General features: G+C 42.0%; 1 protein-coding gene across 1 annotated transcript; it reads left to right on the top strand.

Moving 5' to 3' along the window:
* Positions 1–34: 34 nt before the first annotated feature.
* On the top strand, positions 35–14,963 carry LOC106602417 (uncharacterized). The gene is made up of 6 exons (XM_014195039.3): positions 35–542; positions 1,127–1,257; positions 1,456–1,629; positions 6,470–6,634; positions 7,005–7,116; positions 12,023–14,963. The coding sequence occupies exons 1-6, from the start codon at positions 260–262 to the stop codon at positions 12,916–12,918; spliced, it is 1,761 nt and encodes a 586-aa protein (XP_014050514.1). The 5' UTR covers positions 35–259; the 3' UTR covers positions 12,919–14,963.
* Positions 14,964–16,767: the final 1,804 nt, after the last annotated feature.

The raw sequence follows: 16,767 nt of genomic DNA, 5'->3' as shown, positions 1-16,767 counted from the left end.
GTTTTATTTAACCACACCCTTTGAGCTATGACGACAACCAATAAGATCATTTCTCTTCAGTTTAAACGGAAGTGAACAGTGACTAAGAACAATTTCCACGTTAGCGGTTTTATTAGGACGTTTACTAACACCATGGAACTCAAAATATGACATTTAAATGCATAGCGTCACATAATTATCCCAGGTAGTGTTTAATTCTCGTTGGAGACAAGACTTGGTTGATAGATGTTATCTAGGTAACGCTAGGAAGCTGCTAACAATGGCTAACTGTATGGTTTTTCACGCTCAAATAGCCTCCATCATGGAGGTGCTAGCGAATGCAGCCGTCGCAGAGATCTGTAAACTCGTAGACGACGACTATGCAGTGTTTCGTTTGGAAATAACTCAAAGCCGGAAAGAAAACGGCTCATTGCGGAGGAAACTACAGCTACTGGAACTGAAGGCGGCACGGGAGCGCGCAGAAAGGACAATGCGAGAGCGCGTCCTTGCTAGTCGTCCCAGTAGTGTCAAGATCCTCGACCGAAACAGAGGAACGACAAGAGGTACATTTTGCAGAAGTCCGGGGCCTATCGCCCCGTTCTCCTATGCGCATGTGTGACTTTAGATGCGTTAACTCAGCATTTCCCAAACTCGGTCCTCCAGACCCTAAGGGGTGTACGTTTTGTTTTTTGCCCTAGTACTACACTGATTCACTGGGTCAAAAAGTTAACTAATCATCAAGCTTTGTAGTGTTAGGGCAACAAAATAAAATGTGCACACCTTAGGGTCCCGAGGACCAAGTGTTAACCATAATTGTGTCTTGGTCAGTTTTTGAATAGTGTGCAATAATCCCCCTGATTTAAAAAAATATATATATTATATTTATTTAACACTTAGCAATCTTGCACAAAGACCCTACCATATTCTAACCAGATTCCTCTATTTACTGCATTTCCTATTATTTACTAAATTAAAACAATGTGATGCATTAAACATAATACATCAATCAACAAATAGTACATCAATAAGTTATGAGATGTTACCTTACATCCTTGCCAATTCTAGACAGTAACAATAGTGTACAATACACCGTTGAGCATTGACAGTAGCTAACCTAACCACCTCTTTCACCCCCAATCACTCTCAGGTGAAGGACATCTCACTGGAGGCCACAGGAGCTTTGTGAAGCCAGCGAGAGACAATACATGGCGAGATGACCAACCAATCACTGTTGATGAGGGGAGTGGAACCTCAACCCAGCACGTTATTGTGATAGAGGTTAGTGTAATAGTGTTACATCAAAATTACAGTAGATCAAATGTGTCCAGTTTACTTCAGAAATGCTCCTCTAAGCTATTCACTTGCTTACATGTACATCTTCATTTATCTGCAATAGGGGAGCTTGTGAGTTCCCTACAACACTGTTATCCAATTAGACTCATGTGCCGGTAATAACCTCTTCTCTTCTTGTGTCAGTCTGCAGATGCAGAGGCTGCAGGTCCTGGGGTGAAGCTGGAGGGGTCTGAAGGAGAGGAGGACCCACGGCACAGTAGTGACATCCAGACTGGAGTGGCTGGAGTGCCCCATGAAGCCACTGAGGACCCCACCACCGCCCCAGCGCCGCCCAGGACCCAACGCAGCATCACGGAGGTCAGTGGAACGCCGAACACCGTCCTCAAGTCAGAGACAGACACAGAGACTTTAACTGTAACACACAGGCTCTTCCATACAGGATCTGACCACAGTTTAGACCCGGAGAGGCTGGGGCTACTGGGCTGTCCTCCTGCTCCCAGCTCAGAGTACTTTCCGATATGTCACCAAAGCCAAGGAACAGTTCATTACCGTGGAGATGGTGACACGTTACAGACTGGTGGTGATCAGTCTAGTTCTTACGCTACAGACATGGACCGTGGCAACATGCCCTTGGGTTTAGAGACACAGACTGATCTGTCTAGAGGGGACTGGAACCGGTACAGTAGTGGTGTATACTCTGAAGGGCGCCTAGATAAGAAAGGGGAGGGTCTGATTCTAGATGAGGTGAAAGTGGAGGCCGACGCTTCTCCCACATGGAATGCAGATAGTCACCAAAGAGACGGACACTTACAAGGCAGAGATTTCTTAGATTACAGGGAAAGCTTCGAGACAAATCCAAATGTCGCGACCAACTCCCCTTTACTCACGCTCAGGGATCGCGAACCAGTGTCCACGTTGATGGGGCCTTCCGATTCACACATCCTTTTCGATCAGGTATTGAACTCAAAGGACCAAAGGGCTGAGGCTCTGGGAGGGGGAGAAACATCAGGCAAAAGTAAAGAGAAACAGTTCCTCTGCATGTTCTGTAACAAAGGCTTCAGCTGCCTCCAGAAGATGGAGATCCACCAGAGGGTCCATACAGGGGAGAAACCCTTCAGCTGTACCCAGTGTCACATGCGCTTTGCCCAGGCTGGTAACCTGAAAATCCACCAGAGGGTACACACAGGGGTGAAACCCTTCAGCTGTACCCAGTGTCACATGCGTTTCGCCCAAGCTGGTAACCTGAAAATCCACCAGAGGGTCCACACAGGGGTGAAACCCTTCAGCTGTAGCCAGTGTCATATGCGCTTCTCCCATTCGTCCAGCCTGAATAGGCACCAGAGGGTCCACACGGGAGAAATCCTACAGCTGCCCCCAGTGTGAAAAGAGATTCTTCCACCAGAACCATCTAAAGATGCACCTGAAGGTCCACACAGGAGAGAGGCCGTTTGCCTGTACACACTGTGGGAAGAGGTTCTCAGAGAGGAGCTCCCTCAGGATGCACCAACTGAAAAACATCCCATTCCATAACATATAAAGTAACCATTCCACTCCGGAATGGTTTAGAGCAAGCCCTGCATTAAAGTCAAAGATTAATTTTCATTATTGTCAGCAAAAATATCCACAGATTTCAGTGTTGAATGTTCCTGGATAGAATATTGCATTCAGATAGTGTGAAACACTATATAAGGCATATGTGTGTGTATATACAACAGTACCAGTAAAAAGTTTGGACACACCTACTCATTCAAGGGTTTTTCTTTCTTTTTACTATTTAAAATGTATATCTTTTCAAAAGTTTGGGGTCACTTAGAAATGTCCTTGTTTTTGAAAGAAGAGCACTTTTTTTTGTCCATTTTAAAGTAACATCAAATTGATCAGATATACAGTGTAAACATTAATGTTAAATTACTATTGTAGCTGGAAACAGCAGATTTTTTTATGAAATATCTACGTAGGCGTACAGAGGCTCATTATCAGCAACCATCACTCCTGTGTTCCAATGGCGCGTTGTGTTAGCTAATCCAAGTTTATACATTTATAAGGCTTATTGATTATTAGAAAACCCTTTTGCAATTATGTTAGCACAGCTGAAAACTGTTGTTCTGATTAAAGAAGCAACAAAACTGACCTTCTTTGGACTAGTTGAGTATCTGGAGCATGAGCATTTGTGGGGTTTGATTACAGGCTCAAAATGGCCAGAAACAAAGAACTTTCTTCTGAAACTCGTCAGTCTATTCTTGTTCTGAGAAATGAAGGCTAGCATCCCGGAGTGGCTTCTTCACTGTTGACGTTGAGACTGGTGTTTTGCGGGTAGTATTTAATGAAGCTGTTAGTTGAGGACTTGAGGCGTCTGTTTCTCAAACTAGACACTCTAATATACTTGTCCTCTTGCTCAGTTGTGCACTGGGGCCTCCCACTCCTCTTTATATTCTGGTTAGAGACAGTTTGCGCTGTTCTGTGAAGGGAGTAGTACACAGCGTTGTACGAAATCTTCAGTTTCTTGGCAATTTCTCACATGGAATAGCCTTCATTTCTCAGAACAAGAATAGACTGACAAGTTTCAGAAGAATATTCTTTGTTTCTGGCCATTTTGAGCCTGTAATCGAACCCACAAATGCTGATGCTCCAGATACTCAACTAGTCTAAAGAAGGCCAGTTTTATTTCTTATTTAATTAACACAACAGGGGGATTAGCTAACACAACGTGCCATTGGAACACAGGAGTGATGGTTGCTGATAATGGGCCAATGTAGATATTCCATTTAAAAAAAAAAATCTGCCATTTCCAGTAGTCACTTACAACATTAACAATGTCTACACTGTATTTCGGATCAATTTGATGTTATTTTAATGGACAAAATGGGCTTTTCTTTCAAAAACAAGGACATTTCTAAGTGACCCCAAACGTTTGAACGGTAGTATATCTGTGCGATGTTCACAAATGCCTATTTCATTACCTCCATTCAACTACTTATTTTTTTTTACCCAATACACTTTTCATGAGACAATTAATGCAGTTTATCAAGATCATGCTGATTTGTTGTTGAGACATGTGCATGTTTGGTTTTTATATGGTGTATTTAACACTTCTGTTTAATAAACACAAAATGTGACTTTTCATTCTGAGACTTTTATTGACTGCAGGCACTCAAGTGCTTTATAATCAATACACACACTAAATATACCTACACACTAACAAATACAGTTGAAGTCAGAAGTTTACATACACTTAGGTTAGAATCATTAAAACTCGTTTTTCAACCATTCCACAAATTTATTGTTAACAAACTATAGTTTTGGCAAGTTGGTTAGGACATCTACTTTGTGCATGACACAAGTAATTTTTCCAACAATTGTTTACAGACAGATTATTTCACTTATCATTCACCGTATCACAATTCCAGTGGGTCAGAAGTGTACATACACTAAGTTGACTGTGCCTTTAAACAGCTTGGAAAATTCCAGAAAATGATGGTATGGCTTTAGAAGCTTCTGATAGGCTAATTGACATCATTTGAGTCAATTGGAGGTGTACCTGTGGCTGTATTTCAAGGCCTACCTTTAAACTCAGTGCCTCTTTGCTTGACATCATGGGAAATTAGCCAAGACCTCAGAGACATTTTTTTTTTTTTAGACCTCCACAAGTCTGGTTAATCCTTTGGACCAATTTCCAAATTCCTGAAGGTACCACGTTCATCTGTACAAACAATGGTAAACAAGTATAAACACCATGGGACCACGCAGCCATCATACCGCTCAGGAAGGAGACGTGTTCTGTCTCCTAGAGATGAACGTACTTTGGTGCGAAAAGTGAAAATCAATCCCAGAACAACAGCAAAGGACCTTGTGAAGATGCTGGAGGAAACAGGTACAAAAGTATCTATATCCACAGTAAAATTAGTTCTATATCAACAACCTGAAAGGCCGCTCAGCAAGGAAGAAGCCACTGCTTCAAAACCGCCATAAAAAAGCCAGACTACGGTTTGCAACTGCACATGGGGACAAAGATCTTACTTTTTGGAGAAATGTCCTCTGGTCTGATGAAACAATATAACTGTTTGGCCATAATGACCATCGTTATGTTTGGAGGAAAAAGGGGGAGGCTTGCAAGCCAAAGAACACCATCCCAACCGTGAAGCACGGGGGTGGCAGCATCATGTTGTGGGGGTGCTTTGCTGCAGAAGGGACTGGTGCACTTCACAAAATAGATGGCATCATGAGGTAGGAAACTTATGTGGATATATTGAAGCAACATTTCAAGACATCAGTCAGGAAGTTAAAGCTTGGTCGCAAATGGGTCTTCCAAATGGACAATGACCCCAAGCATACTTCCAAAGTTTTGGCAAAATGGCTTAAGGACAACAAAGTCAAGGTATTGGAGTGGCCATCACAAAGCCCTGGACCTCAATCCTATAGAAAATTTGTGGGCAAAACTTAAAAAGTGTGTGTGAGCAAGAAGGCCTACAAACCTGACTCAGTTACACCAGCTCTGTCAGGAGGAATGGGCCAAAATTCACCCAACTTATTGTGGGAAGCTTGTGGAAGGCTACCCGAAACGTTTCACCCAAGTTAAACAATTTAAAGGCAATGCTACCAAATACTAATTGAGTGTATGTAAACTTCTGACCCACTGGGAATGTGATGAAATAAATAAAAGCTGAAATAAATCATTCTCTACTATTATTCTGACATTTCACATTCTTAAAATAAAGTGGTGATCCTAACTGACCTAAGACAGGCAATTTTTACTAGGATTAAATGTCAGGAATTGTGAAAAACTGAGTTTAAATGTATTTGGCTAAGTTGTATGTAAACTTCCGACTTCAACTGTACCTACTGTACACTTCAAAATAGTTTAAGGTTTGTCTGATGATTACTTTTCATAGATGACTTATTTTTACTCACATCATATTTATGTCCTCCATGATGGGTTTAACAACAATGAAGTCATTGTGTAACTACAGTATAGCACTCAACTGTATTGGGGATGGGTAAATACTCCATGTTGAAAGTGTATTTATTATGTGTGTGTGTGTGTATATGTACGTACATCAAATCACATTTATTTGTCACATACACATGGTTAGCAGGTGTTAATGCAAGTGTAGCGAAATGCTTGTGCTTCTAGTTCCGACCATGCACTAATATCTAACAATATCTAACAAGTAATATCTGTATCACCTGTCTCTTCTAGGAGGAGGAGGGTCCAGAGGTGCTGTTTGTGAAGGATGAGGGCTGTGAGGAGGGTCTGCCGAACCCTGAGGGGACCATGGTTATGGAGGACAACCAGACTACACCTCCTCCTGAACCCACAGAGGAATTAGCTGAGCAGCACAGGACCACATACAGTCTCACTGAGGTGAGTCCACTGTAAACTACTGTCTGAATGGTATTAGGTCAGGGCCCGTATTCACAAAGCCTCTCAGAGTAGGAGTGCTGATCTAGGATCAGTTTAGCCTTTTAGATCATAATGAATAAGACTGTGTAGACAGGCAGGGAACTGATCATTGATCAGAACCTCTACTCAGATTCTTTGTGGATATGGGCCCAGGTTTTTTCAGAAGGGTGGGACCATGCCTTTGAATTATCAAACCATTTTAAAGAGTGTCAAGTAATCAAATCAACTAACATGTTTGCATAGTACTTATCGCAATCCTTCATTGCCCAATCAGAAGATGCTCATATGAGATTTCTTGATCCAACATCCTCTCACTCTGTATCTCTTACAGTCAGTAGACATGGAGGATGGGAAGCCTGATCTGCTGCTGGTCAAAGAGGAGACAATAGAAGATGGACCAGAGAGCATTGATCTCCTGAGTGGACTAAAGATGGGGGAGCAAGGTAAGGGAGAAATACATATAACCCATAGATCCTCAACAGGGTTCTACAGTGCAACCATTTTACTCACATATGCAACTAAATATTTTGTTGTGCCATGTGGAATTTTAATTTAGGAGCATCAGTGTGCCTAGAAAAATTTAAGATTCTAGTTTCAATACCTGAAATATTTTTAATTGTGCTACTATATTTCTTTGTGCGCCTACATTTTACTTATACTTACTCTTTGTAAAAATAAAGTCAGCATAGAGCCCTCTTCAATGGGAATAGTGATGCGCCTGGATATTATTTTCTTCATTCATAAAATTAAATGAATACAACTTATGTTGATATATACAAAAACACAATGTATGAACTTCACCAGGTAATTTACATAAAAATGTATATGAGTTCCCCCTCAGTCACTCAACTTAGGTACAACATACTATGGGGAGTCGCACTCTCGTGACCGGTTGAAGGTTCCACAATCACACCTGACAAGGCCAATGAAATCTGCACCTCGCTCGAAGCTCCGCCTTCCACAGGTGATAATCATGAGGCTCGGATTCATTCCTTCAACTATTCCACTCTTCACCTTGATGTGAACGGGAACAATTCACACTACTGAAACAAGCAATTAGAAAATGTGACTGTCTTACGTTGTGCCAAATAAACTGTCCCGTAGTGGTAGAGCGTGCTCACCCCCTGGACGTTGTGTGCTGAAGTTTGTATTTGGTATCGTTAGTTTCCTAATCACAAACAGTTAATTATTCTTCAGTTTGCTGGAGCAATGGTTAAGATGGCTAAGAAAGCGACCGAGATGACGATGGCTAAGCCGGGTTCGAGGTCACGATCATGCCCCCAGTCATGCGGGTTATACTATGTCGAACCAGTCTGTGTGCGCATTGCCACCTACTGTGTGAGAACTCCCTGGAAAGACGTGTAGCATTCTTGTAGCATTCTTTGCGACTTTCCTTTCCAAGAATTCGGCAACTTAGCTGGGACCGAGGTACAGGAAGCGGAGAGGGACTTGAGGCTTTTGTCGGAAAAGGTGGAACTAGCCCCCCAGCAGGGAAATGGTGAGCTGGTGGGTTTGGTGACATACAGGGCCCATGTTCGGATGACGACATGGTGTCCTTGGACAGCTCAGGGGGTTTCCTCGGGTGAGGAAGAGTACTTAGTTTGGGGACAACCACCTTCTCACGCTACGAGAGTAGCATCGTTTTTTGGTACTCCATGAGGGGCCAGGGGCTGAGGGTGTTGGCCTATCTTGACGATTGGCTGATAGCAGTCAAAGGAACAAGCAGTGTTACCCACATCGAGGCTAGTGCCCCATGTTCATTCTCTAGGTTTTATTGTAAACCAAAAAAAGGAGCTGTCTAACCCCATTGCAGCACATTCCATTCCTGGGTCTCGAGTTAGACTCATCCTTAAATTGCACTTTTCTATCCCTGCAGAGGTTGTCAGGTTTCCAGCTCTGCTTGGCCCAATTTTCGGTTGGGGCACACAGTACGTTTTCACCAGTTCCTGCGCCTACTGGGGATGATGCTTCTATGATGGTGGTCATTCCCCTGGGGCTGTTCCATTGCTGGGTTCTAGCAACACGCTTGGATGCATTTCGTTACCTAAACCAGTCAATTCAGGTGTCCCCGACATGCCTTCAGGCACTGTCCCAGTGCAGGGATCCCCAGCTACTGTCGCAAGGGGGTCTCATGGGCCAGGTGTTGTCCCGCAAGGTGATCACGACAGACTGCGAGGGTTACTGAATTTGGGGAGTATGGATGGTGTCACAGAGTGCCCGGCTTATCAATTACCTGGAACTTCTGATGGTGTACTGGCGCTCAGGCCCTCCTGCGTTTGTTGAGCCGGCATGTGCTGTCAGTGGTGTAAAGAGTACTCAATTGTCATACTTGAGTAAAAGTAAGGATACAGAGCCTTGCAAAATGATTCATCCCCCTTGGCGTTTTTCCTATTTTGTTGCATTACAACCTGTAATTTAAATTTATTTTTATTTGGATTTCATGTAATGGACATACACAAAATAGTCCAAATTGGTCAAGTGAAATTAAAAAAATAACTTGTTTTAAAAAAAATGTGAAAGTGGTGCGTGCATATGTATTAACCCCCTTTGCTAGGAAGCCCCTAAATACAATCTGGTGTAACCAGTTACCTTCAGAAGTCATGTAATTAGTTAAAGTCCACCTGTGTGCAATCTAAGTGTCACATGATCTGTCACATGATCTCCGTTTATATACACCTGTTCTGAAAGGCCCCTGAGTCTGCAACACAAAGCAAGGGGCACCACCAAGCAAGCGGCACCATGAAGACCAAGGAGCTCTCCAAACAGGTCAGGGACAAAGTTGTGGAGAAGTACAGATCAGGGTTGAGTTAAAAAAATATATATGAAACTTTGAACATCCCACGGAGCACCATTAAATTCATTATTAAAAATGGAAATAATATGGCACCACAACAAACCTGCCAAGAGAGGGCCGCCCACCAAAACTCACAGACCAGACAAGGAGGGCATTAATCAGAGGCAACAAAGAGACCAAAGACAACCCTGAAGGAGCTGCAAAGCTCCACAGCGGAGATTGGAGTATCTGTCCATAGGACCACTTTAAGCCGTACACTCCACAGAGCTGGGCTTTACAGAAGAGTGGCCAGAAAAAAGCCATTGCTTAAAGAAAAAAATAAGCAAATGCGTTTGGTGTTCGCCAAAAGGCATGTGGGAGACTCCCCAAACATATGGAAGAAGGTACTCTGGTCAGATGAGACTAAAATTTAGCTTTTTGGCCATCAAGGAAAACACTATTTCTGGCACAAACCCAACACATCTCATCACCCCGAGAGCAGCATCCCCACAGTGAAGCATGGTGGTGGCAGCATCATGCTGTGGGGATGGTTTTCACCGGTAGGGACTGAGAAACTGGTCAGAATTGAAGGAATGATGGATGGCGCTAAATACAGGGAAATTCTTGAAGGAAACCTGTTTCAGTCTTCCAGAGATTTGAGACTGGGACGGAGGTTCACCTTCCAGCAGGACAATGACCCTAAGCATACTGCTAACGCAACACTCAAGTGGTTTAAGGGGAAACATTTATATGTCTTGGAATGGCCTAGTCAAAGCCCAGACCTCAATCCAATTGAGAATCTGTGGTATGACTTAAAGATTGCTGTACACCAGCGGAACCCATTCAACTTGAAGGAGCTGGAACAGTTTTGCCTGAAAGAATGGGGGGAAAATCCTAGTGGCTAGATGTGCCAAGCTTATAGAGACATACTTCAAGAGACTTGCAGCTGTAATTGCTGCAAAAAGTGGCTCTACAAAGTATTGACTTTGAGGGGTGAATAGTTATGCACGCTCAAGTTCTGTTTTTTGTCTTATTTCTTGTTTGTTTCACAATCAAAAATATTTAGCATGTTGTGTAAATCAAATGATACAAATTTAATTCCAGGATGTAAGGCAAAAAAATAGGAACAATTTCAAGGGGGGTGAATACTTTCGCAAGCCACTGTACCTTAAAACAAAATGACTCAAGTAAAACTCACCCAGTAAAATACTACTTGAGTAAAAGTCAAAGTATTTGCTTTTAAATATACTTAAGTATCAAAAGTAAAAGTATAAACCATTTCAAATTTCTTCTATTAATTAAACGACACAATTTAATTTTTATTGACGGATAGCCAAGGGCACACTCCAACACTCAGACATAATTTACAAACTAAGTATGTGTTTAGTGACTCAGTAGGGATGACCAGGGATGTTCTCTTGATAAGTGTGTGAATGACAATTTTCCTGTTCTTTTGGGTGTCAAGGAAAATGTATGGAGTAAAAAGTACATTATTCTCTTTAGGAATGTAGTAAAGTAAAAGTAGGCCAAAATATAAATATTAAAGTACAGATACTCCCAAAAACTACTTAAGCAGTTCTTTCAAGTATTTTTACTTAAGTACTTTACACCACTGTGTGCTGGTCATATCTAACGACGGTGGCTCAGTTGGTTGAGCATGGTGCTTGCAATGCCAGGGTTGTTGGTTTGATTCCCACGGGGGACCAGTACGAAAACAGTACACAAATGTGTGCTTTCACTTTTGTAAGTCACTCTGGATAAGAGCGTGTGCTAAATTACAAAAATGTAAATATAATACATCAACAGGCATGGGCGGTCCCTCCCCCTCCTCACCTCGGCTCAGTCCCTGTTGCTCTCACTTCAGGTGATGCATGTTCCTGGTTACCTCAACTCAGGTGGATCTGCTATACCCCTGAGTGGTTGCCCAGATATGGGAGCGGTTCGGCAATGCCAACATAGATCTTTGCGCATTGTCTTTTTTTCTGCATGAGGGACCCAAGTGCCCCGTTGGAAACGGACTCTCTGGCGGACCAGTGGCCTTTGACCTTCCTTTATGCATTTCCGCCAGTGGTTCTGATTCAGCCCACGTTGGAGAGGGTGCGCCTGGAGGGTTTATCATTGATTCTTGTGGCTCCCTGTTGGCCCAGGCAGCCTTGGTTCGGGAGATAATTTGCTCTTTAGGGTGGGGACCCTGGCAACTCCCGTTGCGCAGAGTCCTGTTGTCCCAGGCGCACAAGCAAGTTTGGCACCGGACGCCGGAGATTTGGTCTGGGTGGGGGACAAGTTACTTGAGCTTTTGGACAAGTAAATAATCTGTCCTACTTGTAAAAAGTTCATGTCAAGCCCTGAAAGCGGTATTAAATTGAAGGAATTAATCCTGTGGAAGATGGTGTGTCCAGCGAGGCGTGGATTTCATTGACCTTGTCAGGCGTGATTGTAGATCCTTCAACCGAAGTTGCAAGGGTGCGACTCCCCATAGTATGTTGTACCTTGTTTCCCTCCTTCAGGGAACAGTAGTTATAACGTTACGTTTTCTCTGCCATGTTTGGAAAGTATTTGGTAACCTCTTCTTACAGGTGGTTGGCTGGAGGCTAATAGAGGAGACTGGGTGAACATCTTGGATTCCCAGACCCAGAACGGTGCCGTCAAGGGCCCAGGGGACAACATCACTGAGCAGGCCAGGACCAGAGGCGACATAGTGGAGGTCAGTGGATGGGACAGTGTCCTCAACTCTGGGCTGGGGAACAACACTGTTAATCACAACCAGAAACAGACAATGGAACACAAAACAACAACTGAACTGAGACCAGGACTGGCTGAGACCAGGGCAAGGCGTAAAATTGGTCTGCGTGGACTGGGAGGTGTCCGTATGCGGCTGAAGAGAACAGACACAAGCTCGGCTAGCGATGCTCCATCCTGCTCCTATAGTTGTGATTCAGAGAGACGGATGGCGCCTCAGGTTAACCCCCTAACAGGTGCTGCCTTCAGCCTGCCTTCTATAGGATCTGTCAACTGGAATATGGACCCTGCGACAACACAGACACTTCCTGGTCTTCATCCTCCTCACACTCTCCTAATGTTAAACCAGACCTCAGACAATGCCAGTGCCTCAACACTAAATGGCTACACAAGCTCATTGACAAATGAAACTAGTAGAGATGGAATCAGTAAAGGTGGCAGTGCCAAAGAGAAGCGCTTCCCGTGTTCATTCTGTGGGATAGCCTTCAGTTTCCCCAAACAGGTGGAGATCCACCAGAGGATGCACACGGGGGAGAAAGCGTTCAGCTGCCACCTGTGCCCAGCCAGTTTCTCCCGATCGTCCAACCTGAAGAGGCACCAGAGGGTCCACACAGGGGAGAAACCCTACAGCTGCCCCCAGTGTGCAAAGAGGTTCTCCCACCACCACAATATGAAGGTGCATCTGAAGGTCCACACAGGAGAGGCAGTTTCCCTGTATGCACAGCAGGAGTAGCCTTATCAGACAAAGTTGTCTAATAAATTGGGAGAAATCGTATCACTTGAGATACTTAGGGGATGTCTGGAAACTGTTATTTAGATTAAATATAGTTATCATGTGAAGTGTCTTGAGGTAAGAGAGTAATTAACCACATACCCCTCATTAACCCTTTGTTAACTTGTCATTTGAAACAGGCTTGTGTAAATGCCTGTTTTTAGAGAGACAGTAACCCTAGCTGGGGGGGAATGCATCGATACTAGTGTTAGCGCAAATACATGCTAGCTGTTCCCGTAGACTTCCAGTCATTGAGCCAACAACTATCCATTTAAAAGCTTGTCTCTGCAAAAATATAAAAACAAATGTACATATCTTTTGCGGAGATGGCTAAATGAATATGGAAGAAACACTGAATTCCTCTTTAAAAAAAACTGCCCCTTCCCACAATGACACCACGTTCAGGAAGTATCATAATTTGTTGGTGGGGGAAAAAACGGTTTAAAGCAAAATTATTCCACTCTAAGGTTCCACCCTGTTAGGATTATGCACCTATCGGTTGTTAAATATTGTTAGGAAAGATGGCAAATAAAAGACTAATGTCAATATTTATTTATCTTTGAATATATTTTTATTTTATGTATATTTAGATACATTTGTTACTAATTACAGTTACATAGCCTAATGTATGTAATTGTAATGAAATTAAATGTGAATAAATAATTGTAATTAGTAATGTAATTGGCTAGCAACAATTTATAATCTATTTTCATGTTTTACAAACTCCGGTTGACAATGTTTTTTTAAAAAATGTTTTTTTTGGATTTGATCAAATAAATAGAAAGTAAACTAATGCACAATATTAATTCTTATTATAGATGTTATGTTTTTCATCCATTTCATACATGGTACAAAAATATATAATGCAACATTTAAAGTGTTTGTCCCATGTTTCATCAGCTGAAATAAAAGATCCCAGAAATGTTCCATTCACCCAAAAAGCTTATTTTGCACAAATGTTGCGCACAAATGTTTACATCCCAGTTTGTGAGCATTTCTCCTTTGCCAAGATAATCAGCATGATCATTACACTGTTGCACCTTGTGCTGGGGACAATAAAAGGCCACTCTAAAATGTGTAGTTTTGTCACTCAACACAATGCCACAGATGTCTCCATTTTTTGATGGAATCTCCACCAGAGCTTTTGCCAGAGAATTGAATGTTCATTTCTCTACCATAAGCCGCTTCCAACGTTGTTTTAGAGAATTTGGAAGTACGTCCAACCGGCCTCACGACCGCCGACCACGTCTATGGCGTCGTGTGCGTGATCCCGTGTGGCTCAGTTAGTAGAGCATGGTGTTTGCAATGCCAGGGTTGTGGGTTCGATTCCCACGGGGGACCAGTACGGAGAGATTTTTTTTTTTGAAATGTATGCATTCACTACTGTAAGTCGCTCTGGAAAAGAGCGTCTGCTAAATTACTAAAATGTAAATGTAAAAATGTGTGGGCTTGCTGATGTCAACGTTGTGAACAGAGTACCCCATGGTGGCGGTGGGGTTATGGTATGGGCAGGCATAAGCTACGGACAACGAACACAATTGTATTTTATCGGTGGCAATTTGAATGCACAGAGATACCGTGATGAGATCCTGAGGCCCATTGTTGCGCCATTCATCTGCCGCCTTTACGTCATGTTTTAGAATAATAATGCACGGCCCCATGTCGTAAGGATCTGTACACAATTCTTGGAACCTGAAAATGTCCCAGTTCTTCCATGGCCTGTATACTCACCAGACACATCACCCATTGAGCATGTTTGGGATGCTCAGGATCAACATGTACGACAGCGTGTTCCAGTTCCTGCCAATATCTAGCAACTTCGCACAGCCATTAAAGAGGAGTAGGACAACATTCCATAGGCCACAATCAACAGCTTGATCAACTCTATGCAAAGGAGATGTGTCGCGCTGCATGAGGCAAATGGTGGTCACAACAGATACTGACTGGTTTTCTGATCCATGATTTCCTTATATGAACTACAACTCAGTAAAATCTTTGAAACTGTTGCATGTTGCGTTTACTTTTGTTCAGTAAAGATGTAAAAAGTTATTTCATTTTAAATCATGTATTCATTATTGGTGTTAGTTCTACCCTGTTATGCTTCATACTACCCTGTTGTGTTGGTATTTTAATATCAGAATTTAACAATACCATCAAATGTTCTGCATATTTTTGTGGTAACTTGTAGTGATGTAAGGGGTCAACTAAACATTCACCCCCTTTAGGCTTTTCCTAATTTTGTTACGAACAAAAATGAAAATGGATTTCATTTTTTTTTTTTACATTTCATTTTTCGTCAACAATCTAATCAAAATATTCTGTCAAAGTGGAAGATCTTTTTTAAATATAAAAATTGGATACTAAAATATACAGTAATCATTGCATAATTATTCACATCCTTTGTTTAGGCAAACCTAAATTAGTTCAGGAGTAAAATTTCATTAGACAAATCACATAAGTTACAAGGACTCACTCTGTGTGAAATAATAGGGGTTGACATGATTTTTAAATGACTAACCCTTCCTCTGTCCCCCATACATACAACATATGTAAGGTCCCTCAGTCAAGTATTGAATTTCAAGCACAGATTCAATTATGAAGACCAGGGAGCTTTTCGAAAAGCCTCAAAGAAAGGCAGAGATTGGTAGATGGGTAACAATAACACATCCGATATGGAATGTCTCTTTAAGCATGGTCAAGTTAATAATTATGCTGTGGTTTATGTATTAAACCACCCAGACACATCAAAGATAGTCATCCTTCTGAACTGAGCTGCAGGACAGGAATGAAACTGCTCAGGGATGTTACCATGAGGCCATCAGTGATTTTAAAACTCATTGGTGAGTTTAATGGCTGAGATGGGAGAATTGAGGATGGATCAACACTGTAGTGACTCCACAATAATGACCTAAATGACAGAATGAAAAGAATAGAAATATTCCAAAACATGCATCTTGTATGCAACAAAACACTAAAGTAATAATGCAAAAAAACACAGAAAAGGAATAAACTTTTTTGCCTAAATGCAAAGCCTTATGTTTGGGGCAAATACAACAGAACACATGACTGAGTAACTGCCTCCTTATTTTCAAGAATGGTGGTGGCTGCATCATGGTATGGGTATGATTGACATCGGCAAAGGCTGGGATTTTTCAGGATGAAAAGAAAAAGGATGGAGCTAGCACAGACAAAATCCTAGAGGAAAACCTGCTTCAGTCTGCTTTACACCAGACACTCAGAGGAATTAACCTTTCAGCAGGATAATAACATACGACACAAAGCCAAATCTAAGTTGCTTACCAAGAAGATGAATGTTCCTGAGTGGCCAAGTTACATTTTTTACTTAAATCTGCTTGAAAATCGAGGGCAAGATTTGTAAATTGCTGTCTAGCCATGCTCCCCAACACTTTGATAGAGGTTGAAGAATTTAAAAGAATATTGGGCAAATATTGCACAATAGCCTACAGGTGTGCAAAGCTCTCAAGAGACTTACCCAAGAAGACTCAACACTGTAATCACTACCAAAGGTGTTTCTAGCAAGTATTTACTCAGGGGGGTGAATACTTATGTAATCAAGGTATATTAGTGTTTTAGTTTTCATTCATCTTCAAACTATTTTAGAATTTTTGTTCCACTTTGACAGATTTTCAATACATTTTTATTTTCAATAATTTGTATTTTCAATAAATTGTTGACAAATTACAATTAAATCCATTTCAATTCCAGGTTGTAACACACAATTTAGAAGTTTTAGGGGGGTGAATACTTATGCAAGGCACTGTATTGTAATAATTACCATAAGGATCTAGG

The sequence above is a fragment of the Salmo salar genome, chromosome 04 (assembly GCF_965601325.2).
Source record: "Salmo salar chromosome 04, fSalSal1, whole genome shotgun sequence".
NCBI classification, from domain to species: Eukaryota; Metazoa; Chordata; class Actinopteri; order Salmoniformes; family Salmonidae; genus Salmo; species Salmo salar.
The sequence above is the reverse complement of the archived record's forward strand: the minus strand, read 5'-3'. Positions and strand labels throughout refer to the sequence as shown.

Coding starts and splice junctions, on each gene's coding strand:
- LOC106602417 (XM_014195039.3), top strand. CDS start 260: ATGGCTAACTGTATGGTTTTTCACGCTCAAATAGCCTCCATCATGGAG. Junction 543..1,126: donor AAACAGAGGAACGACAAGAG/GTACATTTTGCA, acceptor AATCACTCTCAG/GTGAAGGACATCTCACTGGA. Junction 6,635..7,004: donor CCACATACAGTCTCACTGAG/GTGAGTCCACTG, acceptor TATCTCTTACAG/TCAGTAGACATGGAGGATGG.